General features: G+C 41.0%; 2 protein-coding genes across 15 annotated transcripts; both read left to right on the top strand.

The window, feature by feature from the left end:
• The first annotated feature begins 310 nt into the window (after positions 1-310).
• Positions 311-10,082, top strand: LOC139413360 (CXXC-type zinc finger protein 1-like). 2 transcript variants are annotated; one of them, XM_071160635.1, is made up of 14 exons: positions 311-418; positions 4,865-4,977; positions 5,071-5,171; positions 5,265-5,407; positions 6,877-7,032; positions 7,157-7,306; positions 7,458-7,565; positions 7,791-7,969; positions 8,054-8,261; positions 8,403-8,513; positions 8,863-8,912; positions 8,998-9,094; positions 9,216-9,368; positions 9,666-10,082. In XM_071160635.1, the coding sequence occupies exons 1-14, from the start codon at positions 416-418 to the stop codon at positions 9,810-9,812; spliced, it is 1,719 nt and encodes a 572-aa protein (XP_071016736.1). In that variant the 5' UTR covers positions 311-415; the 3' UTR covers positions 9,813-10,082. The 2 variants fall into 2 exon arrangements, with proteins under 2 accessions (XP_071016736.1, XP_071016737.1); XM_071160636.1 differs by lacking the exon at positions 311-418 and adding an exon at positions 713-833.
• A 1,052-nt stretch (positions 10,083-11,134) lies between these two features.
• LOC139413358 (uncharacterized) lies at positions 11,135-26,733 on the top strand. Of its 13 annotated transcripts, none has more exons than XM_071160628.1 (17): positions 11,158-11,344; positions 12,459-13,165; positions 13,728-13,871; positions 14,171-14,309; positions 14,432-14,754; positions 15,826-15,908; positions 16,027-16,076; positions 16,274-16,414; positions 16,492-16,545; positions 16,757-16,777; positions 22,001-22,099; positions 22,385-22,549; positions 22,769-22,957; positions 23,097-23,168; positions 23,476-23,562; positions 23,719-23,895; positions 24,132-26,733. In XM_071160628.1, the coding sequence occupies exons 2-17, from the start codon at positions 12,690-12,692 to the stop codon at positions 24,606-24,608; spliced, it is 2,697 nt and encodes an 898-aa protein (XP_071016729.1). In that variant the 5' UTR covers positions 11,158-11,344; positions 12,459-12,689; the 3' UTR covers positions 24,609-26,733. The 13 variants fall into 13 exon arrangements, with proteins under 13 accessions (XP_071016725.1, XP_071016729.1, XP_071016722.1 ...); XM_071160621.1 differs by having other exon boundaries at positions 22,748-22,957; positions 24,132-25,663; XM_071160622.1 differs by having other exon boundaries at positions 11,276-11,434; positions 22,748-22,957; positions 24,132-25,663.
• Positions 26,734-27,645: the final 912 nt, after the last annotated feature.

Below are 27,645 nucleotides of genomic sequence, written 5' to 3'. Positions count from 1 at the left end.
TACTGCCAAAATGGTTGTTGACATGCTGAATAATCCTTAGGGGGGATTGTTTCAGCATAATATTAAGTCCAAAGGTTGGGGGCTTGGGAGTTTTTTTGTTTGGGGGGGGGGTACACATTAGTAGGGATTTAGCTGGTTTTCACATTTTCTTTTCTTAGTAGTACAGAATTAGGCAAGCCATGATTGATCGCACACTCCAGCACAGTAGGCGGGGGCATGCACATTCAACGTTTGTTTGCGGACCGCCACCTCAATGACATCATAGAAGAAGAAGACCCAACCAATGGTTGGCCAGCTATATACCGAATCCATCCGAGTTCAGCCGATGATTTCCGGCGTCGTCGAACCAGATTTTGACCCGGAGCAGTTGTTTACTATCGTTGAAATTTGATCGAGGATTGCAAAGACATCACAAATGGTAATGTTGGTTAACTAAATTAATAAAGAGAGGCGTTTTATTTTATGTGAATTTCACGGTTAGTTGCCTAGCATTGAGGTAGATTCGTGCTAGTCCCTGGCTAAGGTAGGTAAATTAGCTAGCCAGTAATTTGGGGTATTAAAGCAAAGATGGTGGATAAAGGAATATAGTTCACCCTGGCCGTTTACCATTGAAAAAAAGGTAAGTTCCGGTCTACTTAACTGGGTGTGTCTCCCGTAAGCACCAATGCAATAATGAACCAGAAGAAAAACAGTGAGTGGGTTGTCTCGCTTCCTTTTTCGTCTGTGGTATCATCAAGAGCCATATTACTAGCGAATTTGCCATCTGGAACGCGGCAGAATTCGTTTGTAAACAAATGTCTCATTGCGCAGACCAGTACGACTCGATGTAGAGTGTAAGTAAAATAGTAGATATGACACAATTTAAAATGTTTATGTTGTGTTTGCCATCAGGGTAGTTGTTTTTTAAAATTTTGATAAGCCGATCAGACCGAAACTCCAGCGGTATAGATAGATAGATAGATAGATAGATAGATAGATAGTTTTGCCCTACCCAACGATAGTATATTCTGACCCGGGATGTTTTGTTAAGAGCCCAGATGCTTGGTCTAATCCAGGCCCAGGGATGGGCAAATGGCCCACGGACCAATTAAAAATAAGTAAAAACCTAGTGTCGTAATTGTAGTGTACATGGAGCCAAATGTGGGTGAATTGAATGGCTGAAAACTTTGCCCCAGTATCTGTGCTAAAAGTTGGTATTCACTGTGATCAATTAGAGGTTAAAGAAATGAGAGTAAGGAATTCAGAGATAGCCTATGGCCAATGCAGCAGTAGGCTGCGTCATCAACTAATTGAAATACATGGACCTAAAGTCGACAAAATAAAAAACAGTAGAAAATATCCTGGTGAAAATTCGTGTTCCTTCAATTACATTCATCTCTCTACTACGCCTGTCAGCCTCTCTTTCAATCTGTCTTGATTTGAGCTATTGCTAGTGAAGTGCAACATATCAAATTATCACTGGGTTGTGCCTGTTGCCAGCTAAATTGCAACATTGTATTAACTAGCCTATTCTGGGCCCTCAGAGTTTGACGTGCCAGTGAGCTCGGGACAGCCACTGGATATGTGGGATCGTCAGATCATTATATTTTTCTCTTTCACACCGAGGCTTGTTTGATTTATCGAGGCCGGCAGTGTTGGAAAGATTTTTCAAATACTGAGGAACTATCATTCTCAATGGATGTTAAAAAATACTATTTACTTGTGTGAGGTGAAGAGAAAATGACTGAGAAGCTCAATTTATTAGTGGTGTATGTGTGTAAATGTCACTTTCCTACATATGCATGCATTCTGGAGAGACACACCATATCTTTGCCACACACCCCTCCATCTTCTTGATGCAATATTTTAAATGACACTCAACACACATCTTTACACACATACTGAACACAAATATAAATGCAACATGTAAAGTGTTGGTCCCATTTTTAATTAGCTGAAATAAAAGATCCCAGAAATGTTCCATACTCACAAAAAGCTTACTTCTCTCAAATTTTGTGCTGAAATTTGTTTACAAAGCTCTTAGTGAGAGTTTCTCATTTGCCAAGATATTCCATCCACCTGACAGATGTGGCATATCAAGAAGCTGCAAACAACATGATCATTACACTGGTGCACCTTGTGCTGGGCACAATAAAAGGCTGCTCTAAAATGTGCAGTTTTGTCAAACAACACAATGCCACAGATGTCAAAAGTTTTGGGGGAGCATGCAATTGGCATGCTGACTGCAGGAATGTCCACCAGAGCTGTTGCCAGAACATTTAATGTTCATTGTTCTACCATAATCTGCGTCTAACGTTGTTTTAGAGAATTTGTCAGTACGTCTAACCAGCTTCACAACCGCAGGCCACGTGTATGGTGTCGTGTGGGCTTGCTGTTTGAACTCAGTAAAAGTACCCCGTGGTGGTGGGGTTATGGTATGGGCAGGTATAAGGTACGGACAACAAACACAATTGCATTTTATTGATGGTATTTTGAATGCACAAAGATACTGTGATAAGACCCTCAGGCTCATTGTCGTACCATTAATCTGCCGCCATCACCTCCTGTTCCAGCATGAAAATGCACGGCTCCATGTCGCAAGGATCTGTACACACTTCCTAGCCGTTTCACATCCGTTACATATGACAGCGTATTCCACTTAGCACAGCCATTAGGAGTGGGACAACATTCCACAGGCCACAATCAACAGCTGGATTAACTCTATGTGAAGGAGATGTTGCGTTGCATGAGACAAATGATGGTCACACTAGATACTGACTGATTTTATGATCCACGCCCTTTAAAAAAGCTATCTGTAATCCCAGTCATGTGAAATGCATAGATTGGGGCCTAATGAATATATTTCAATTTACTGATTTCCTTATGTGAACTAACTCAGTAAAATCTTTGAAATTGTTGAATGTTGCATTTATATTTTACGTAAGTAGTCCGACCCTTTGTTATGAGACTCGAAATTGAGCTCCGGTGCATCCTGTTTCCATTTATATTCTTAGATTTTTCTACAACTTGATTGGAGTCCACCTGTGGTAAATGTAATTGATTGGACATGATTTGGAAAAGCACACAACTGTCTATAAAAAGGTAAAACATTTGACAGTGCACGTCACAGCGAAAACCAACCAAGCCATGAGGTCGAAGGAATTGTCCGTAGAGCTCCGAGACAGGATTGTGTCTGGGTAAGGGTACCAAAACATTTCTGCAGCATTGAAGGTCCCCAAGAACACAGTGACCACCATTATTCTTAAATGTAAGTAGACCGAGCTCTAGAGTTCCTCTGTGGAGATGGAAGAACCTTGCAGAAGCACAACATTCTCTGCAGCAGTCCACCAATCAGGCCTTTATGGTAGTGGCCAGACGGAAGCCACTCCTCAGTAAAAGACACATGACAGCCTGTTTGGAGTTTGCCCAAAGGCACCTAAAGACTCAGACCATGAGAAACAAGATTCTCTGGTCTGATGAAACCAAGATTGGCCTGAATGCCAAGTGTCACGCCTGGAAGAGACCTGGCACCATCCCTATGGTGAAGCATGGTGGTGGTGGCAGCATCATGCAGTGGGGATGTTTTTCAGCGGCAGGGACTGGGAGACTAGTCAGGCTTGAGGCAAAGATGAACAGAGCAAAGTACAGAAATCATTGATTTAAAACCTGCTCCAAAGCGCTCAGGACCTCAGACTGGAGGCAAAGGTTCACCTTTCAGCAGCACTATGACCCTAAGCACACAGCCAAGACAACGCACAAGTGGCTTCAGGAAAAGTCTCTGAATGTCCTTGAGTGGCCCAGCTAGAGCCTGGACTTGAACCCAATCGAAACATCTCTGGAGAGACCTGAAAATAGCTGTGCAGCAACGCTCTCCATCCAACCTGCCCGAGCTTGAGAGGATCTGCAGAGAAGAAGGGGAGAAACTCTCCAAATACAGGTGTGCCAAGCTTGTAGCATCATACCCAAGTAGGCTTGAGGCTGTAGTCGCTGCCAAAGGTTCTTCAACAAAGTACTTACTGAGTAAAGGGTCTGAATACTTCTGTAAATGTGATATCAGTTTTTTTATTTTATTATAAATTAGCAGTATTGTGTGTAGAATGATGAGGGAAAAACTATTTCAGCAATTTTAGAATAAGGCTGTAACGTAACAAAATGTAGAGAAAGTCAAGGGGTCTGAATACTTTTCGAAGTCACTGTATATCACCAGAAAAGCATGCAAACGAGTGAAATTTCAAGAACTTTTTTAAGTTTCTTCAAGTACAGTCGCAAAAACCATATCTGATATGGGCAGAAAGCTTAAGTTATTGTTAATCTAACTGCACTGCTATTACCGTGAAAGAATACCATGCTATTGTTTGAAGAGAGTGCACAGTTATGAACTTGAACATGTATTCATTAACCAATTAGGCACATTTGGGCAGTCTTGATACAACATTTTGAACAGAAATGCAATTGTTCATTGAATCAGTCTAAAACTGTGCACATACAATGCCAAAATCTAAATTGCACCTAAACTGGAATATTACATTTGGACCTTTCTCTTGCATTTCAAAGATGATGGTACAAAAACGAGAACAAAATGCATGCTTTTCTTTGTATTATCTTTTTCCAGGTCTAATGTGTTTTATGCTCCTACATTAATTTCACATTTCCACACATTTCTAAGTATTTCCTTTCAAATGGTTTCAAGAATATGCATATCCTTGCTTCAGGACCTGAGCTACAGGCAGTTAGATTTGGGTATGTCATTTTAGGCGAAAATTGAAAAAAGGGATCCTTAAGTAAGCGGTTTAAATATTACCGTCTATTGAATGGGCAAGTTTAGCTATGAGGTTTGATCTGATTGGCAAGATGATTATGATCTTCTGATGTTTATCTCTTCCAGGACAGTGAAGTGTCAGACTTCGAGCCTGCACCGGGGCTTGTGAGCACTATGGAGGGGGAGAAGGCACCCGTGTACTGCATTTGTCGAAAACCTGACATCAATTGCTTCATGATGTGAGTTTATTCAGATGATCATAGAAGTAAACATGAAATTACTTTGAAACATTAACCTTGGTTTCATAGGGCTCACATCTGTTTTCCTTGTAGTGGTTGTGACAATTGCAATGAGTGGTTTCATGGTAACTGCATCAATCTCACAGAGAAGATGGCCAAAGCTATCAGGCAGTGGTACTGCCTGCGATGCCAAGGTGAGATTTTAATGGTTTACCATTCACTATCATTCACATTGGGTACTCACATGTGCTTTCTAACCTTACACAATGTCTGTTGCTTTTGATTAGACGACAACCCATCATTGGAGATAAAATACCGTCCAAAGAAGAGCCGTGAAAAGGAGGCAGAGAGCCAGAGAGAGTCAGAGAGAAATTTTGAAAGACAGAACAGCACTCCAGATTATAAATCTGAAAAGCGCTGTGGATCAAATGTTAGTTATTTTACATCTAAACGTTATGTCCCCACTTTCTTTCAATGTGTCTTTGGAGCTACTCTGTTGGCAAACATACAGTGCTTTCAGAAAGTATTCATACCCCTTGACTTATTCCACATTTTGTTGTGTTAGAGCCCGAATTCAAAATGGATCAAATAAAATGTTTCTCTCACCCATCTACACACAATATCCCATAATGACAAAGTGAAAACATGTTTTTAGACATTTGCGCACATTTATTGAAAATTAAATACAGTTATCTAATCTACATAAGTTTTCACACTCCTTTGATCTTTCTGGGTAAGTCTAATAGCTTCCCACAGCTGGATTGTGCAACATTTTCCCATTTATTAATTTAAAAAAATGTTCCAGCTCTGTCAAGTTGGTTGTTGATCATTGCTAGACCAACATTTTCAGGTCTTGCCATAGATTTTCAAGTAGATTTAAGTCTGTAACTGTAACTCGGCTACTCAGGAACATTCACTGTCTTCTTTGTAAGCAACTCCAGTGTAGATTTGGTGTTGTGTTTGGGGTAATTGTCCTGCTGAAAGGTGAATTCCTCTCCTAGAGTCTGGTGGAAAGCAGACAACCAGGTTTTCCTCTAGGATTTTGATTGTGCTTAGCTCCATTCCATTTATGTTTTATCCTGAAAAACTCCCCAGTCCTTAATGATAACAAGCTTACCCATAACATGATGCAGCCACCACTCTTCTTCAAAATATGGAGAGTGGTTCTCAGTAATGTATTGAATTGGATTTGTCCCAAACATAACACTTTGTATTCAGGACAAAAAGCTTTGCCACATTTTTTGCAGTATTACTTCAGATCCTTGTTGCAAACAGGATGCATGTTTTGGAATATTTTTATTCTTTACAGGCTTCCTTTTCACTCTGTCATTTAGGTTAGTATTGTGGAGTAACTACAATGTTGTTGATCCATCCTCAGGTTTCTCCTATCACAGCCATTAAACTATATCTGTTTTAAAGTCACCATTGGCCTCATGGTAAAATCTCTGAGCAGTTTCCTTCCTCTCCGGCAACAAAGAGGAAGGATGCCTGTATCGTTGTTGCGACTGGGTGTATTGATACACCATCCAAAGTTTAGTGAATAACTTCATCATGCTCAAAGGGATAACACTATTATTGTTGGACACTTTTTTATTGCACACAGAGTGAGTCCATGCAACCTGTGACTTTTTAAGCAAATTTTAATTCCTGAATTTATTTAGGCTTGCCTTAACAAAGGGATTGAATACTTATTGACTCAAGACATTTCAGCTTTTCATTATTTTTGTTAAAATTTTGAAAAACATAATTCCACTTTGACATTATGGGGTATTATGTGTATGCCAGTGACACACATCTTAATCAATTTTAAATTCAGTCTAACAACAAAATGTGGAAAAAGTCAAGGGGTGTGAATATTTTCTGAAGGCCCTGTATCTTTGTCTCTTTTGTGTTTCTCAGGTTAAGCGCTCCGCTCGTATGTGTGGGGAGTGCGAGCCCTGCTTGAGGACTGAGGACTGTGCCACATGCGACTTCTGCAAGGATATGAAGAAATTTGGTGGTCCCAACAAAATAAGACAGAAGTGTCGATTTAGGCAGTGTGATGTCCGAGCCAGGGTCAGTTTCCTAATGATGTGACTATGCCATCAATCTTATTTTTCCTCTTAACTTATTTTCAACTGGTCAAAAAACAGTTGTAGTCTTGCAAACTATGTGACATAATGTCTCTAATTCTCTGCAGAAAATGTTGCGTGTGAAGGATGAAGAGTTTAATTTGCGTGAAAGGAGGGATAATTCCTACCACCGGCGAAGACGATATTCAGATGACTACGATAGTGAGGCAGAACTCTACGAAAAGTACAAGGCGGCAGGATACGACGAAAACTCTATTGTAATACCATGTTTTCAGCCTAGTTTCTCATTTATCTAACAACAACAACAAATTGAAATGCATTCAAAATACACACAGATCATCTTTAGCTTGGGCAGCACTTTCAAGTATTTTGAATGTGGGTTCATCTTATCGTTTTTTTTAAACCCAGCCATGGCTCAGTAATGAGGAGGACGGCCCTCCCTTCAGTCCTGTCCTGCGAAAGAAAGCTGTTAAGGTCAAGCATGTGAAGAGACGCGAAAATAAATTTGACAAGAAAGTAAGCAAATTTTATTTTTTAGATCTAGCAAACACACAAAGATTATTGTTACTTGTATCCATGCGGTTGCCGTCCACGTCTACCAAATATTTGAATATTTCAGCTTTTGTTTTTTATTGCATCATGGGAATATTACTGTCGTGACAAAATACATAGAAGTGGAATGATTTTACATGACAATATAATATGTGTACAATGGGATTTGTTTTTGTGAATTTACATCAGAAAGAGTCACGGCGGCACAAACCGAAGCAGAAGCACAAGGACAAACTTCGGCACAACAATAAGGGCGATGCCAGAGATGGAGGAGGGCAGCGGCAGTGCCTCGGGCCCAGCTGTGTTGAGGCAGCACGCGCCAACTCCAAATACTGCTCAGAGGAATGTGGCATAAAGCTGGCTGCCAAGTAAGAACACAAATTACAACACTGACACAATGCAACAGTAAGAAAATGTGTCAACAGTAAAATACTTTCTATTTCTGTCTGCAGCCGGATCTTTGAGATTCTCCCTCAGCGTATCCAGCAGTGGCAGCAGAGCCCCTGCGTCGCTGAGGAGCAGGGCAAGAAGCAACTGGAGCGGATCCGGAGGGATCAGCAGAACGCCCGCATACGCCTCACCGACATGGAGAAACGCTTCCACGAGCTGGAGGGCATCATTGCCAAGGCCAAGCAGCAGGTGGTCCAGCAGGATGAGGAGGTGAGCCCCTTCAGTATAAGAACTTTTGTTGTTGCCCACTGCAGTATTTATCCAGTGAGGTCGAAGCTCCTCAACTAGAGATATGTTTTTCCCGTTTGGGTTCAAATCTTTCTTTTGTTCATCTTTTGGTTCCTGTTTCAGGCGAATGAAGGGGATAATGAAGAAACAGATCTGCTGATTTTCTGTGTGTCCTGCAGTCACCCTATCAACCCAAAAGTGGCATTGCGACACATGGAGAGATGTTATGCTAAGGTGAGTCTGTAGATCATCATAATATATGCGCTAACGTTTTTGACTGGGAAACATGCGACAGGCTTCAGACAGAGACTTCCTGTTTAGTTTCTCTGATTTTGGTTCTGACAGTTTGTGGTATACATCCAGACTGCAGTGCACTTGCCTGATGAGTGTTTGCTTGCAGTTGCTGCAACATCCTATATGGGGAGAAGATGAAACGTACAGAATGAACACTTAATATAGAGTACTAACAATACGAATATATAAGTTGCAAATATGCACTCCTACCAAAAGGACCAAGGAAATGTGTACTCTTTACTGTATAAACTGATAACATTCTGTATTTCGCTCTCTTTTGCATTGACAGTATGAGAGCCAGACTTCTTTTGGTTCCATGTACCCAACTAAGATCGAAGGGTAAGAGAGTCAAGCACTTTGAATGGGTTTGCTAGAAGTGGACTTTGTTTCACCAAGGTATTCTATGTGCTTTTTGTTTTCTCAGAGCAACAAGACTGTTCTGTGATGTGTACAATCCCCAGAGCAAGACCTACTGCAAGAGGCTTCAGGTCTTGTGCCCAGAGCATTCCAGGGACCCAAAGGTCGGTGATGATTGGCAAGTCAAATCCAAAGAACTTTGTCATAAAGCACACTAATTGTCCTGCTGTTTGACTTATGATTTGTACCTTGGCTTCTCTTGCCCTTCTCATGTTTTGTGGGTAGGTCCCAGGGGATGAGGTGTGCGGCTGTCCTCTGGTCCGTAATGTGTTTGAGGTGACGGGAGAGCACTGCAGGGTTTCTAAGCGCAAATGTAATAAGCACTACAACTGGGAGAAGCTCAGACGAGCCGAGGTGGACCTGGAGCGTGTCCGAGTGGTTAGTAGTGGAATGCACCACATCAATCTCTTATTTTAGGCCACTTCATCCAGGTTGGGGTCAATTCCATTAGAATCAGAAAGATCCCAGAATTCCAGTTCATCTTTTGATTTCTAGCTAACTTGAATTGGAATTGACTAAGACCCTGGTTATAACAAACATATAATTGACCTTCATAAGTAGTAGTTGATACGAAAGTGAATTTTAAACATTTGATTTCAAAGACAGTTTTCAAAAATGATTTTAGTATATTAATCATTACACCTTGCTTTTCTCCCAAAATGTATTTGTGAACAGTGGTACAAACTAGACGAGCTCTTTGAGCAGGAGCGCAACATGAGGACTGCTATGACCAACAGGGCAGGTCTACTTGCTCTCATGCTGCACCAAACAATTCAGCACGACCCACTGACAACGGATCTCCGTTGCAACAAGGACAGATAGACAGCCACATCTGCATCTTCATGTTATTTCTGAGTGGCATTTTTGTACATTTGTCAGATTTATAGTATATCTTAGAATATAATCTTTTTGTAGAGACTTCGGCTATTTTTATTAAGGATTTTATGACTTTTGTGCTGAAATTGATTAACTGAAATATTTGAATGTTAAATTTAATATATTTTTCCTTGTGTCCAGTACTGTTGCTGCACTGTCACTGCTGGTATCTCTCTAGTCAAGAAAATAAAGGATATGTGTACAACACAAGAAGTTGATAATTTTCAGTTGCATTTATATTTGTGTTGAGTATTTTGCTTTGTATCTTTGTTTGATGTTTGTCTATGTTTGCTAGATACTTTTTTATTAAGAAATATAAAGTATACAGTCATACTTTACAACACCAGTATACAAACAAAAAAAGAGACGCGAGCTAGCTACTAAAAGCAGGCATTTCACGTGAGCGAGAAAGGATACGTCTAAACGGTATCATTGGGACGTCCCAACTCTGACGTCACTCCACTGAAGTTCGGTTAAGTGAAGCGAGAGGTTTTACTCCGCCCAAAATCTGGCAACCAAAATAAGTCCACGAAGTGAAGAATTTTTGTATGGAGGTCAGAGTGTCGAATTTGGTCAAAAATACATTGAATTACTAATTTTTTACGTGAGGCTTATTTGATTGAATATATGTTTTGTAATGGCTAGGTTGTTATGAGTGGATGCACGTGGCATTTCGGCAACTTTGAAAAAAATACTCTATTTTGGAGTTATGTCTGTTGTCATGGAGACAGAGGACTGAGTCATCATGGACATAACTTGATTTAGCATGGACAATTGCCATTGAGGGGTTCCACCATTTCAAAGTAGTCAACTAAGTGGCTATTCCTATGATTTTCAAGCAATCAGCTAATGGAGAAGAAAATTGAGTACTTTAAAATGGAGATAGTCTCTGGCACTGCCCCTTCTGTAAAATATGCTATAATGTCACAGATACAAAGATGAGTCCTTTATTCAATTCACGTGGTTTTATTGGCATGGGAAACATGTTTACATTGCCAAAACAAGTGAAATGGATCAACAAAAGTGAAATGATCAAAAAGTGAGCAGTAAATATTAAACTCACGCAATTTTCAAAAGAATAAAGACATTTCAAATGTCATATGTCTATATATAGTGTTCATAGTTGTTAATAAAGTGTTAATAAAATAAATACATGTTGTATTAACATATCTATCTCTACGGCATGTTGGTCACACAAGTATTTGCCCTTTTATTGGCTAGAATGGTCCCACCTGATTTCACCTTCTCCCGCCTGCCTTCCATCTTTGAGGACATGAATTTCCATTGTTGTAGCGGTCACGCGAATGTCTTGTCAATGTAATATACACTGTCTAAGGTTAAGGTAAATTTGGGGTAAACTAACGTAGCAGTAGAAATAGTAAGGGGTAGAGGGTAGGGACGACCCAAGCATCCATGTTTGCGTTTAATTTGTGTTTCCTGTTATGTTGCATGTAATTTCCGGTTCTTAACCGTCGATGGTAAGTTTTCGATATTTGATGCTGGTTTGAAAATATTTATGCTGTTTTGTTTTGGAGCTGCGTCCATTTTTCACATGTATGTTTCTCCTCGTAAGTGGTGGGTGTGCTCGTTAGCTCTGTCCAATAAACAGTCAACGACGTTTTTGCTAGCTAATGTGGCTAACTGATCTAGCTATACTTCCGCTTACACTGATTATATGAATAGGTAACGTTATCTATCTAAAGTTAGCCCTAATATGTTTCATATATTTGTCTGTGGTATCTCGATAGCTGTTTCGCGGTTTTGGTTTCAATATGTGACTGTGTTTGAAATTACTTTAGTTTTTTTTTTTGCCATGGTGGTCGTGAATTGTCGTTTGCTTGTTAACGTTAGCTGCTATGTTAACAAGCTAGCTATCTAGCTAACGTTAGTTAACAATCAAAAGGCGACGTAGTATGGTAGCATTAGCTAGCTAACGTTAACTAGCTTATCTGTATGATGCTACTATGTCCACTTATGTCGTTCTTACCAAATACCTGTTAACGCCGTCACTAAAATAATCAGTACATAGGAGAGGAGCATTAGCTAACTGTTACATTGTTAGAGTTATTGATTAACGTTGGTTTGATTATTGTAGCTAACGTTACAGTAGATAGGAATTGACATGTCTGAATATATTTGACATTGTGGAGGATGCAATGTCTTGAATGATGCTCCATCTCGTTTTAAGTGTAAAAAAAAAAGAAGTAGATACAATAATATGGCAAATACTGTCAAATAATAATAATAATTTAAAAAAATTAACAACAAAATATAGTTGTATAACTACTAATAGCAATACAACTAATACAAACTACTAATACAACTAAGTACCTATTATTTTCATATATACGTGATGTTTCTAATTGTTAACAAAACTTACCTACTTTCAACTACTGGACAGCTGACTGTCAAGTTAGAAATATATTATGAGTAGCAGTCTCTGGCAATAGCAGACTGGTTTGATTAGGCTGAAACTTCTTGAACAGCTCAACTGACTGTATTGGGATGGTGTTATGATGTGGATGCATTGATTCAGGGTATACCCATGTGAAATTCTGCCAATGCTGTTATTTCTCAACTTTATCTTTTCAGGTCCTATACATCAATGGGAAGACTGAAGGTTTTGGGAAGCCCTGCGGGGATGCAAGCACATATACAAGAAGCAAAGTTTATGCTTGAGTTACTCTAGGACCCCACTGGATTTGAGCACTCCTCTGTATTGTTATGCAAGGTCTTGGATGTGTGAACCTTGGAAGTCGTTTTTCAAGAACATTTTGGAGAACATTTAGACCTGTGGCTTCATGAGTGTATAGAGCCACAGAAATGAATGAAGGACTGGTGGATAACCGAGGTTCCGGGAGAGGGCCAGGGGAGGAAGACATGGAGATAAACAGAGAGGTACTAAAACCTACAAATGATCTACTTATAGAAAGGGAGGAGAGGACTGAGGTTGGGGACAATGGGCCGGAGAGGACCTCTCAGGTCCTATCGCCACTGGAGGCCCTGGCTCCCTCGGGCAGCCTTGACATTCAGGACCATGCCACCTCTGTTCCTGTGATGACAGGCCATGAGCAGACAGAGAAGATCCCAGGGGGAGTTGCTGAGGAACAACCTGTAGACTGGTTTGAGCCCCTGGAGGATGACAATTATGAAGATGACACACAGGGTTGGAACTTGGGCCTTGCGATGGGGGAGCGACGCGTGAATGGCAAAGGGGATGCCGAAGAGGAGAGTGTTGCAGGGAGCGAAAGGAGCGGTAGCGTGGCAAGCCTTGAGAAGAAAATCAACAGCAACAACCTGTATGTTGAGTGAGATGTGACACTTGATTTGACTAGCTTTGGCTGCTGTTGTATCAATGTTATTAAAACATGTCAGGGTTTCTAGGGCCCATAAATCAATACAGAAGTTGGCTAATTTACTCCCCAACATAAAAGTACCCAACTTTTTTAAAGAAGGATTTATCTGGGACAGTGAATTGGGGCAGTTGAGTTTTTTTTTTGTTTGTTGTTGTCATGAATCTTGTCCTGGAGGTTAGCTGGCGCAGCCACAAAGTCATCCAATCAAATTTTAACATTAAATTAAGACCTAAAGCACAACTTTATTTTGATATTTTTTGCAATATAGACAATTTTGTCTTCGCAGCTGGCCTATCAAGCAGAAATCGCTCAGTTCTGCCTCCAGGGCAAGATTCATCACAGTTAACGTCAGTCAACCTGTTGTAATGGGCCCCAAATGTTCTTTCTTGTAGCAAATATTTAGACAGTCAAACTATACAGACTAGCCAGTCGATATGCTCTGCTGTTATGTTTTATGCTCTTATGCTGATATACTTTGCTGACATGTGTTTTTATTTTATGCCAGGTTTTCTGTTTATAGACGGAAGAAAAGAGTAACAGTTGAAGAGGGCTGGGAGGACTGGCCGGCACTTGGAAAGGGGTGGAAGCGCAAAGCGGTTGTTCGTCGTTCAGGTTCTAGTGTTGGCCAGAGTGACGTTTATTACATGAGGTAAAAACATTCTGGCAAAACTCTATTCATTTTTAGACCATGGGCCAGTCTAGATTTTTAACCATTGGTATTGTCTCATGACATGAGGTTCATTGTTATTTACGAGAGCTCACTTGCTGTACGTGTTTGAATAAGCCGTTGGTTTGAAATAAAAACGCGGTAAAACCAATTTCTTAATAATACAGAGTCCCACAGCGCATTCATTTCATTGTCAGTATTATATTAAGGTAACTTTTTATAAATAATTTATGCCACTAATGGATCACACTATCTTTATTCCCTTCTCTGTGAACCTGAAGTCCGAGTAATGAGCGTGTGAGAAGTAGGGTTGAGCTTTCCAAAGTCCTGGCAGATACTCTGGACATGACCATGTTTGATTACAAAGCAGGGGTGTTCAGGGGTGCTGGACAACCCAAGCCCTTGCGCGCGAGAAAGACGGTAATAATAAAATAAAAAGCTCCTAGTATTTACTTGAAATTATACCTTTTCTTTCACTTCACTAATTTGAATGTATTTTCTAACAACTACCATCTTGTCTATTCTAACCCATGGTCTGTTAGAACATACAGAAGGATCCTCCTCCCTTAGTGGACTGTGGATTTTCCTCAGAGTCCAGCTTGAAGGACAGAGGGGACCGGGCAGATAGTCCTGACTCCCATCACAGACTGACCCCTCTGAGTCGCAGCTCTATGGGTACGCCAAGCAAAGATCTCCAACATACCACTCCCCCAAGACCGAACTCGTCTCTTGCGAAGATTAGTTCAGCTTCTGTCGCTCATGATGTGGAAGATGTGAAGCAAAATGCAACTAAACTGCCCTCGAGCCCTGCATCATCACTTTCAGTCTCCATCAATGGGAAGGCTGGTTCAGAACCCTTCTTTGGGTGAGTCAAATGCTTCTATGTTATCCTATAATTTTATCTCTGAGAATTTAAGTTTACAAATTCCTCATACATAATCATGGTTTAGGCTATATATACACTGAACAAAAATATAAACGCAACATGTAACGTGTTGGTCCCATGTTTCATGAGCTGAAACCAGACATTTTTCCATAAGCACAAAAGGCTTCTTTCAAAGTTTGTGCACAAATTTGTTTATATCCCAGTTAGTGAGCATTTCTTCTTTGGCTAAGATAATCCATTCACCTGACAGGTGTTGTATATCAAGAAGCTGATTAAACAGCATGATGCACTAGGGACAATGAAAGGCCACTCTAAAATGTGCAGTTTTGTCTCGCAATACAATGCTACAGATGTCTCAAGTTTTGAGGTAGTGTGAAATTGGCATGTGGACTGCAGAAATGTCCACCAGAGCTGTTGCCAGAGAATTGAATGTTAATTTCTCTACCTGAAGCCGCCGCCAACGTCATTTTAGAGAATTTGGCAGTACGTCCAACTAGCCTCAAAACCACAGACCACATGTCAGCCCAGGACCTCCACATCTGATTTCTTCACCTGCAGGATTGTCTGAGACCAGCCACCTGGACAGCTGATGAAACTGAGGAGTGTTTCTGTGTGTAAAAAAAAAGCACCTTTGGGGGAAAAATCATTCTGATTGGCTGTCCCCCCCCCATGGCCCCCGAGGCCCACCCATGGCTGCGCCCCTGCCCAGTCATGTGAAATCCATAGATTAGGAACTAATGAATTTATTTAAATTGACAGATTTACTGTATCAGTAAAATCATTGAAATTGTTGCATGTTGCGTTAATATTTTTGTTCAGTACATATTTGTTAATTTGCTTTAGTTGCCCTATTATATGCATGTGTGAATTGGAAATGTTTTTTTGCATGTCTGCTTGAGTGTTTTCCCCTGAGATACAGCTTTCTTAAATGTAAAATAAGCAAAGAATACATGGGAGTGATTGAAGGGGTTGATGTTAATATCTTGAGGATGATTGTGATATTATGCACTTGGTACCTTAGGTAACTTGCTTCGATACTCTTTATTTCAGCATCTGTGCCATTTGTGGTAATTCATATACAGGCTTAGAGTGTGAAAGGCAGATGAAGAGTCCCTGTTGCACCATATGCAGGGGTATGTCAACTCTTTAGTGTCAATTTTAAGTTTAAAAACATTGTAAATGTGCCTGCTTTTACTGTTTTATGAAGTATACGTTTAATATTGTGTTAACAGTATCCCTCTTTGCTTTTAGCCAACAATCCAACTATAGCCAAGATTCAACTTCATCAAAGATTCAGAAAGGTAAACAGGTGTTCCTCAACTAACGAGTCTACTACTCCCATTTCTGTTTTTAGCATGCGTGCATGCTCCTCGACTTCCCGTTTTGTATTTTTGACTCTTTAATTATTTAAGTTTTACGTAGTTAAACAAGGATTTATCAACATAGGTCTAAATAGATAGGAATACTCTAACTCCAGAATTCTTGTTGTCTGTTTTAGTGGATTCCTTGTGGTCACTGTAGGGCTTGCCTTACCACAGAAGATTGTGGGAGTTGTGCCAACTGCAAAAAAACACTGAACCCTGACACCAGAAAACTTGTCCGCTGTCGGAAACGCAAATGCAAATGTCCTATCCTCAAGGTACAGACTGACCAAAGAACAGACAGAGATTGAAGAAATCCAAGTGGTGATTTATTTTAATTGTATGTGTATTTCAGTATAAACCCGATGGTCCCCAAATGTTGGATCCCTATCCCATGACGAATTTTCAGGTAATTTTCTAGAACCCCATTACCTAGGATATCTTAGTTTGCATGTATATGACAACTACAGAAGGCCCTGTCTATTCATATCTATTATGCTTACTCAATATAGAGCAGTATGTCCCACAAGTCCACATATGAACATTGGCAGTGAATTTGGAATATTCTTCCTCTCCATGAAAAGCTCCCATAACTGAATGTAAAGCATTTTGTTTTGCAGATTGACAGCAGAGAATTGCAGGTAACAATACCCAGCCCTCTCTAATAATACTCCTCTAATCCTTATCTTAGTAATCATTTAATATGCAAAGGAAACTATTAATGTAATTTAATAATAATGGGGCTTTTTCTTTCGCGTTGTTTTTTAACTTATATTGTACATAATGTTGCTGCTACCGTCTCATGACCGAAAAGAGCTTCTTTAATGAGTCCGACGCGAAGGATATACTGCTTACACGATACCAGGCCCAAATCCCCGTCATTCGCGTGAAGACGGAAATACAGGGAGCCGAGGATGGGATGCCATGCTAGAATTCATCGGCGAGTGGGTAAACCGCCTCTACCATCCGTTCTATTGGCAAACGTGCAATAATTGGAAAGTAAACTGGATGATCTATGATCGAGACTATCCTACCAACGGGACATTAACTTCTTATGGCTGAGATCCCGTTAAACAGGATCGACTTGACAATAGCCAGTGGAAGTGCAGGGTGCCAAATTCAAACAACAGAAATCTCATAATTAAAATTCCTCAAACATACAAGTATTATACACCATTTTAAAGATAAACTTGTTGTTAATCCCACCACAGTGTCCGATTTCAAAAAGGCTTTACGACGAAAGCATACCATGCGATTGTTACAAAAATAAGAAATGGAGAGAAAATTACTGACTGAGCTCATGGGCTTTTGCCAGACTTCTTAGTCAAACAGCTCTTATTCTCTCCCCTTTGCAGTAGAAGCCTGAAACAAGGTTCTAAAGACTATTGACATCTAGTAGAAGCCTCCGGAAGTGCAATATGACACTGTATATTGGATAGGCAGACTTGAAAACCTACAAACCTCAGATTTCCCACTTCCTGGTTGGATTTTTTCTCAGGTTTTTGCCTGCCATATGAGTTCTATTATACTCACAGACATCATTCAAACAGTTTTAGAAACTTCAGTGTTTTCTATCCAAATCTACTAATAATATGCATGTTTTAGCTTCTGGGCCTGAGTAGCAGGCAGTTTACTATGGGCACCTTATTCATTCAAGCTACTCAATAATGCCCCCAGCCATAAGTTAATTGTAATATCTTATGTTTCACCGAGTCGTGGCTGAACGGACCATATAGAGCTGGTTGGGTTTTTCATGCATAGTCAGGACAAGAGTAGCTACCTCTGGTAAGATGAGGGGTACGATTGTATCTACAGTGCCTTGCGAAAGTATTCGGCCCCCTTGAACTTTGCGACCTTTTGCCACATTTCAGGCTTCAAACATAAAGATATAAAACTGTATTTTTTGTGAAGAATCAACAACAAGTGGGACACAATCATGAAGTGGAACAACATTTATTGGATATTTCAAGCTTTTTTAACAAATCAAAAACTGAAAAATTGGATGTGCAAAATTATTCAGCCCCCTTAAGTTAATACTTTGTAGCGCCACCTTTTGCTGCGATTACAGCTGTAAGTCGCTTGGGGTATGTCTCTATCAGTTTTGCACATCGAGAGACTGACATTTTTTCCCATTCCTCCTTGCAAAACAGCTCGAGCTCAGTGAGGTTGGATGGAGAGCATTTGTGAACAGCAGTTTTCAGTTCTTTCCACAGATTCTCGATTGGATTCAGGTCTGGACTTTGACTTGGCCATTCTAACACCTGGATATGTTTATTTTTTAACCATTCCATTGTAGATTTTGCTTTATGTTTTGGATCATTGTCTTGTTGGAAGACAAATCTCCGTCCCAGTCTCAGGTCTTTTGCAGACTACATCAGGTTTTCTTCCAGAATGGTCCTGTATTTGGCTTCATCCATCTTCCCATCAATTTTAACCATCTTCCCTGTCCCTGCTGAAGAAAAGCAGGCCCAAACCATGATGCTGCCACCACCATGTTTGACAGTGGGGATGGTGTGTTCAGCTGTGTTGCTTTTACGCCAAACATAACGTTTTGCATTGTTGCCAAAAAGTTCAATTTTGGTTTCATCTGACCAGAGCACCTTCTTCCACATGTTTGGTGTGTCTCCCAGGTGGCTTGTGGCAAACTTTAAACAACACTTTTTATGGATATCATTAAGAAATGGCTTTCTTCTTGCCACTCTTCCATAAAGGCCAGATTTGTGCAATATACGACTGATTGTTGTCCTATGGACAGAGTCTCCCACCTCAGCTGTAGATCTCTGCAGTTCATCCAGAGTGATCATGGGCCTCTTGGCTGCATCTCTGATCAGTCTTCTCCTTGTATGAGCTGAAAGTTTAGAGGGACGGCCAGGTCTTGGTAGATTTGCAGTGGTCTGATACTCCTTCCATTTCAATATTATCGCTTGCACAGTGCTCCTTGGGATGTTTAAAGCTTGGGAAATCTTTTTGTATCCAAATCCGGCTTTAAACTTCTTCACAACAATATCTCGGACCTGCCTGGTGTATTCCTTGTTCTTCATGATGCTCTCTGCGCTTTTAACGGACCTCTGAGACTATCACAGTGCAGGTGCATTTATACGGAGACTTGATTACACACAGGTGGATTGTATTTATCATCATTAGTCATTTAGGTCAACATTGGATCATTCAGAGATCCTCACTGAACTTCTGGAGAGAATTTGCTGCACTGAAAGTAAAGGGGCTGAATAATTTTGCACGCCCAATTTTTCAGTTTTTGATTTGTTAAAAAAGTTTGAAATATCCAATAAATGTCGTTCCACTTCATGATTGTGTCCCACTTGTTGTTGATTCTTCACAAAAAAATACAGTTTTATATCTTTATGTTTGAAGCCTGAAATGTGGCAAAAGGTCGCAAAGTTCAAGGGGGCCGAATACTTTCGCAAGGCACTGTATATTATTCGTAGCCGACTATTTACGACCACAAACCGATGCTAGCACTATTACCGCACTCAACGAGATGTATCAGGCCATAAGTAAACAAGAAAATGCTGCACTCCTAGTGGCCGGGGACTTTAATGCAGGCAAACTTAAATCCGTTTTACCTCATTTCTACCAGCATGTTACATGTGCAACCAGAGGGAAACTCAAGACCACCTGTACTCCACACACAGAGACGCATACAAAGCTCTCCCTCGCCCTCCATTTGGAAAATCTGACCATAATTCTATCCTCCTGATTCCTGCTTACAAGCAAAAACTAAAGCAGGAAGTTCCAGTGACTCGCTTCATACGGATGTGGTGAGATGACGCGGATGCTAGGCTACAGGACTGTTTTGCTAGCACAGATATGTTCCGGGATTCATTCAATGGTATTGAGGAGTATATCACCGCAGTCAGCGGCTTCATCAATAAGTGCATCGACGGCGTTGTCCGCACAGCGACCGTACGTACATATCCCAACCAGAAGCCATGGATTACAGACAACATCTGCACTGAGCTAAAGGCTAGAGCTGCTGCTTTCAAGGAGCGGGACACTAATCCAGACGCTTATAAGAAATCCCGCTATGCCCTCACAAACCATCAAACGGGCATAGCTTCAATACAGGACAAAGATTGAATCCTACTACACCGGCTCTGACGCTCGTCGGATGTGGCAGGGCTTGCAAACTATTACGGACTACAAAGGGAAACCCAGCTGCGAGCTGTCCAGTGACGCAAGCCTACCAGACGAGCTAAATGCCTTCTATGCTTGCGTCGAGGCAAGCAAGACTGAAGCATGCATGAGAGAACCAGCTCTTCCGGATGACTGTGATCACGCTCTCCGTAGTCGATGTGAGCAAGACCTTTAAACAGGTCAACATTCACAAGGCCGCGGGGCCAGACAGATTACCAGGATGTGAACTCGGAGCATGTGCGGGACCCCCTGCCAAGTGTCTTCACTGACATTTTCAACCTCTCCCTGACCGAGTCTGTAATACCTACATGTTTCAAGCAGACCACCATAGACCACCTGCCTAAATGACTACTGCCCAGTAGCACTCACGTTGGTAGCCATGAAGTGCATTGAAAGGCTGGTCATGGCTCACATCAACACCATCATCCCGGAAACACTAGACCCACTTCAATTCGCATACCGCCCCAACAGATTTGCAATCTCAATTGCACTCCACACTGCCCTCTCCCACCTGGACAAAAGGAACACCTATGTGAGAATGCTGTTTATTGACTACAGCTCAGCGTTCAACACCATAGTGCCCACAAAGCGCATGACTAAGCTAATGACCCTCGGACTAACCACCTCCCTCTGTAACTGGATTCTGTACTTCCTGACGGGCTGCCCCTAGGTGGTAAGGGTAGGCAACAACACATCTGCCACACTGATCCTCAACACTAGGACCCTCATGGGTGCGTGCTTAGTCCCCTCCTGTACTCCCTGTTCACCCACGTCTGCGTGGCCAAGCACAACACCATCATTAAGTTTGCTGACACAACAGTGGTAGGCCTGATCACCGACAACGATGAGACAGCCAATAGGGAGGAAGTCAGAGACCTGGCAGGTGTGGTGCCAGGACAACAACCTCTCCCTCAATGTGACAACAACCTCGCCCTCAATGTAACAACCTCTCCCTCAATTTCGTGGTATCCAGTTGGAAGTTAGTCTTGTCTCATCGCTGCAACTTCCATACGGACTCGGGAGTGGCAAACGTTGAGAGCTGTGCATCTTTCGATACACAACCCAACCAAGACGCACTGCTTCTTGACACAATACCCACTTAACCCGGAAGCCAGCCTCACCAATGTGTTGGAGGAAACACTGTACACATGGCGACCGTGTCAGCATGCACTGCGCCCAGCACGCCACAGGGGTCGCTAGTGCGCAATGGGACAAGAACATACCTGCCGGCCAAACCCTCCCCTAACCCGGACGACGCTCGGTCAATTGTGAGCCCCCCCATGGGTTTCCCGTTCGCTGCCGGCTGTGACAGAGCCTGGACTCGCACCCAGAATCTCTAGTGGCACAGCTACCCTTTTGTTTTTACTCTGCTGCTACTCGCTGTTTATTATCTATGCATTGTCACTTTAACCCTACCTACATAGTCAAATTAACTCGACTAACCTGTACCCCCGCACATTGACTCGGTACTGGCACCCCCTGTATATAGCCTCGTTATTTTTACTTTTTGTTTTATTTTAAATTTTATTTTAGAAAATATTTACTAACTCTATTTCTTTAACTGCATTGTTGGTTAAGGGCTTGTATATAAGCATTTCACAGTAAGGTCTACTACACCTGTTGTATTTGGCACATGTGACAAATAAAATTAGATTTGGCATTGAATAAAGAGGAAAGGGCAGAATAGATAAATCTCATTATTCCCACAGAACTCCACTTCTCAATACAGTGACCCTGAGGACTTCTCTGTGAATGTCGATATAGAAGATGACGATGAAGAGTTTGATGGTGATGATGCTGACTATGAGGTGAGCTCTGCTTCAAGATATCTTACCCCACTTCTATCGAGGAGTGCCCTCTGCTGGCCAATTACAACCTCTCCCACATTAAAACCCTGCTCTTCCTAGTGAGGTCTCCATCTGAATTTGGTCACAGTTTGGGCCAACAAGCTACCTTACATCGGTCCACTGAATATCTAGACAGTGACATGTACTTGTTGGATTTTTTATTTACATTTTTTACATTTAACGATAGTAGTACAAATAATGATTTGTATTTTTTTAAAACATTTAAATTATCATTCCGCCTTTCAGGCTTGGGTGAGGAAACGTAAGCGGCGCTCCTGTGGGAAGTGTGAAGCCTGTAATAGTAGGACAGACTGTGGCACTTGTGATTTCTGCATAGACAAACCCAAGTTTGGAGGCAGCAATAAGAAGAGACAGAAGTGCCGTCTACGGCAGTGCCAGAGACAGGCCATGGTAAGGGTTGATTACTCACCTATGTTGAAATAATTGTCAGTTGTATGAACATTTTGAGGGTGACCATATTTTTTGAAAGTACCGTTTGAATTGGTCCTTGTTTGGAATTAAGCAATGGCCGTACTCATTGTTATGCCATGAATGGACTCCTAACAACGCTTTCAATGGTGCTCTTATGTGTATGTATGTGTTTGACAGAGACACTTGTTGCCCTTTCAGTTGGGCCAGACTGATTTTGGGTCCCAAGAGGGGTGGGTGCAGCTTGGCAGGCCTAGGCCTCACTTTACATACAGTCGCAAGACCACCTCAAAGAAAAGAAAAACACCGCATCTGCAAGTGGACATGGAGTTCACTGATGATGACGACGAGCCACTGCAGGAAGAAGAGGATTATCGCTACATGGAAACAGTGAGTACTGCTATGTGGAGATGGCACAATAGGGAAAGGCTATGTTTATTGTTGTCCCATCTTAACATCACATTGTCTTGAGTACAGGATTCCATGCAAATACTGATATGTGCATTAATTGTGTCTGTTATTGTTGTAGGCACATTGGCGCCCTATGCTTCCCAGCAAACGCCGGGATGAGAATTTCAGAAACCACATACCGACAGTCCAGGTTGGAATCAATTTGGATTCAAACTTAAAGAGAACATCAACTCAAACCTATCTTTTGGTCTTTTTTTTTTCTTCATTAGTCCACTGTTAATCCCAAAAAATGTGTTTGCATGTCAGCAGTCAGGTTTTCAAGATCTAGAAGTGTCACTGGCCACATCATGATGGTACAAAATGCAATGGTTTTTCCTTTTTAAGCTTCTGTTTAGGTTTACTTTTGTGGCATTTGCCTTTTGGCATTTTATATTGGTTAAAAATGCTCTTATCTTTCAAATGCACAATATTTTCAACAGATGTTTCATATTTTACAGGCTCACAAAGAGACTGTGGAAATTGTCAAAAATAATTCATTTCTGGAGCATGTCCCAGATATCCTCAACCATATAAGTTCTCCAGCAGTGAGTCACCCTTCTCTACCTTATTGAAATTCTCTTAATCATGTAATGTTTTACAGTATAATAAAATCCCATGACTCGTGTGCTCTTCAGTGTTCACCTTTTTTAATATTTAGACTGGAGTATAGTGTAATGGTGTATTTCTTTCTTATTGCCCAGTATTGCACACTGTTCAAACCGGCAGACCCCGCGGTGAAATATGTTGGACCCCCAGTTGAGAATACGTCCTCAGCAGCTCCGGACAGACAGAGTGGAATGAATGGAGGAAGGCCAAGTGTGGACATGGATGTAGAAATGCCGTCTGTGGAGCCAGAAGTGGAGGAGGTCACACCTATGGTAAGTGACCACTTCCTGCTTTGGTGCATAAGTACACTTTACAACATTGTAACTGATATTTAAGGCCAATAATTACCTTTCAATTTTAAAGTACAGGAAGTTAGGGATTACATTGGATTACTTGGATTTTAAAATATTCTATAGGAGATGCATGTGAAAGTAAATCTGTAATTGACTCGAGTTGGAGTGGAATTGATTCCAACTGTATTTTGTTACCCCTATTATGTTCTGTGTAGATCACTCAAATCTTCAGTCTTGCTGACAGTGCAGGAACAAGTGGGATCGACCAAGAACATGCGCTGTTAAAGCTACTGAAGTCCATTCACAGCTCTGCACTCCCCACACTCTGGTTTGCCATAATGGTGGAGGGCCCGACACTACAGCTACTGCAGTGCTCTAAGCTCTCCCACATGGTGGACACAACCGTGCAGATTGACCCGAGCTTCTACTATCAGATCTGTGTACAGGGCCAGCCGCTGCTCCTCACCCACCCGCTGTATGAAGCTCACCCATCCTGCTTGACATCTGTGCCCCAGGTGGCGAACCTGCTCCTGGATCTGGAGAAGTACAACGTGTGCCGGGGGGTCCCGACCAAGGAACAGCCATTCAGCAAAGCTCCAATTATCATTGAGCGGGCATCAACCTGTGACTTTCTGGTACTTAAAGAAACCGAGCACTGTGTGAGGTGTAAGGCCTTATCCTGCAGCTATTAAGGCCAGACACCACACCGTAATGGAGATTCCCCCCCTTAATCATATCACAATCAACTTTCTACAGTTGAATGTAGACACAAATAATATTTTTTTTGTGGTAAAATTTCAGATTTAAAAAAATTGAAATATACAAACTAGGTGCCATCTCAATTAAATATTTGCATATCCCACACACACAAAAAGTCTGGACACTGGATTAAGTCAGCCTAAATATTTTTGGTTTCATATTGTTAAGACACTCCAGGACCGGACTTACTCAGTGCATTGTGGACAAATACTTAAAAAATATTTTTAATCTGTAAAATACTAAAGACATGAAAGTAAAATGCATTTTGGCACATTAAAAAACAAACATATTTAGAATATTTGGGCAAGTATGAGTATATCTAAGGTTCACTATTTGCTTCTGAAGCTGGGGGAAATGAGTTGGCGTTTGGGAAGAGTCTTGACCTTTCGGAATTGGCAGTTAGACAAGTACACTAAATTTAGACTAACAAACACCTATTTAGACCCAATCACCATCTCTTCAAAGTAAGTTACTACATATAGTTCAGTTTTTTACATTTTCTATGAAATGGGCTTATAAATTGTGTAATCCAATGTAGTGGGCTTTGAAATTATGGATGTTTGTCCATTTTAAAGTGGTTAAAATTAATGACATTTTGATGACTGTAGTATGATAAACTAATGAAAATATGCACTATCAAGATTGTCATTTTTGATGACTTTTTGAAAATACTAATGTTAATGGACCAAAATACCAACAAATTTAAAAATTGATAGGTAGATGCTGTGATGTCATTTCAGCCTGTGGTGCCTGGCCTTAAAAACATTTGGTGCCGCAGGGTTAAGAGTCACCAGCACTTAGCAGTGTCACAGTACAGAGCATCACAGCTCTGCCCTTAAAGAACATTTCAAGTCTGCTGGCAATGGACAACCAGGACTGTAGTATTTTACGCTTTTACCACTAGACTTTGCAATTATATTTAAGAAATTGAGGAAAGTGTTTTTTTATAGCCCATTTTGTTAGTTTGTCTTACAAATAAATGTACAAATCATGAGGGTTTAAAGCCTGCTTTTTTCCAATAGGTGTTCAGGTTGATTGGAGAACTAGTACAAAATACAGATATAGTTTCAGCTGCTCTCTGACATCCAATGTGAGCCGTGTGTCCTGTTTATTTTTCTTCTGTTTAGTGCTCAAGGTGGAAGGTCGGTGTGTCCACATTTCCTCGTGTAGATAAACCACTGATTATCTTGGGAAAGTAAGAAACCTTCAAACAAGTTATTGACCATTAGCACATGAGTATTGTTTGATTAGATCATTGATTTGCAAATCAATATGTGAAACCAATGCCCTAAATGAAGACCTACATGGAGACTGCAGAGGGGAGGACGGTGCATAAATGGCTGGAATGGAGCAAATGGAATGGCATCAAAAGCCTGTATTTGGTACCATTTCCCTGAATCCTCTCCAGCCATTAGCACAAGCCCATCCTCCAATTAAGGTACCACCAACCTCCTGTGATGGGATTATCACATTGTCAACCATTTAACACAATGTTGTTTTGAGAGAAGGGCTTCCAGAACCTCTTCTAGAGGGTGACAGACAGTGTGATAATTCTCAAGCATTAGCTTCCTAACCCTAACCCTTCCTATCTTCCTACCCTAACCCTCATCTGAAGAGAACCACAACCAAATGGCTTGCTTGATTTGAATTAAGCATGTTATGCTGTATCTTTGACAGTGCTCATGGAAACGTTGCTACATAACTACAGTCAGGTCTCTCTCTGTTGATGTACTCTTCAGATATACATCTGAAAAATACAGATTTAAGCACTATTTCGTTTTCTGTACAGCTATTTTATTTTATATAAGTAATATTTGTATTTAATAAATAAAAAAATTAACCCCGAAATTATTCTATCATGATTGAAAAAAATCCCTCTTATTGCCCCTTGTTTGAAGCATGTGAATTATATTCATATGGGGCTGGTCAGTGTTTTTTTTTATTTTCGACTTCTGTTATTCCATATGGTTTCTTTGTAACTGTTGGTATCGTGGAGAAATCTGCATCTGTAAAGTGGGAAATTCTGGTGATATAATAAAGCCAATTAAAAAAATAAAAGTGGTGGTTTATGATGAAAAAATAAGTATTTTGGCCATTAGTTTTGTGGCTGTGATTCATTATACGAATTTATATAGTATTTTTTTTTTTTTTTTTTATCAGGATACGATTCATTGTAAAATGTCAGTTAGGCTACAACAGGAGGCAGTGAAGGACCGTATGAAAATAAAAACTTGCTGTTCTAGCTACAAGCCTATTTGCTTCTTTATCAAGGATTGAGCACGCTACTAATTTACATACAAGGTGTGGTGACCATGGTTTGTGAATTTAGCAAACAGTATAGGCTATAATGTAGGACGACACGGAGCGCGCCACGGATTGGAAATGTAGGCAAAACGCAGGTATTTATTTAATTCTGAAACATGACTGATAGTGAAATTATACGAATAGGTCTGTGTGATAGGAAACCTGCTATTCAAAACGTTCTATATCTTGTCCGTTGCACTGGGTAGGACAACCTTTTCCGTGAAGACAGATTTCACGTTTGAGATGCGGAAGGCGTCGACGCAAGGGAGAATGGGGGGTTTAGACGCGCGAGAAAGGGGCAGCCGATGCTTTTCAATTGGAATATGGAGCCACATTGGATAAGCAGAAGAATAATATCGTGAAATTGTAGCGAATGGTCCATTGATTGCTACACGAACATTTTAGTCAAAGAACATAACCTCGAGCGCTTTGATCGGGCCGTCTCCCGTGGTATTACCACATTGAACAGCACCATGGAGACCTCCGCACACACCGGTCATACTCCCAGTGATAGGGATTCTATAGGCTCTAATATGTCCTCTTCGTTGTAACAGTATAGGCAAGTGTACATCATGGAAAATATTAGCCTATAGCCAATAATATACTCAAGCCATGAGTTCATGGCACGTCTTAATTCATTTGAGATTCAAATCTTCGTCATCACGG

The sequence above is a fragment of the Oncorhynchus clarkii genome, chromosome 7 (assembly GCF_045791955.1).
Source record: "Oncorhynchus clarkii lewisi isolate Uvic-CL-2024 chromosome 7, UVic_Ocla_1.0, whole genome shotgun sequence".
Classification (NCBI taxonomy): Eukaryota; Metazoa; Chordata; class Actinopteri; order Salmoniformes; family Salmonidae; genus Oncorhynchus; species Oncorhynchus clarkii.
The sequence above is the reverse complement of the archived record's forward strand: the minus strand, read 5'-3'. Positions and strand labels throughout refer to the sequence as shown.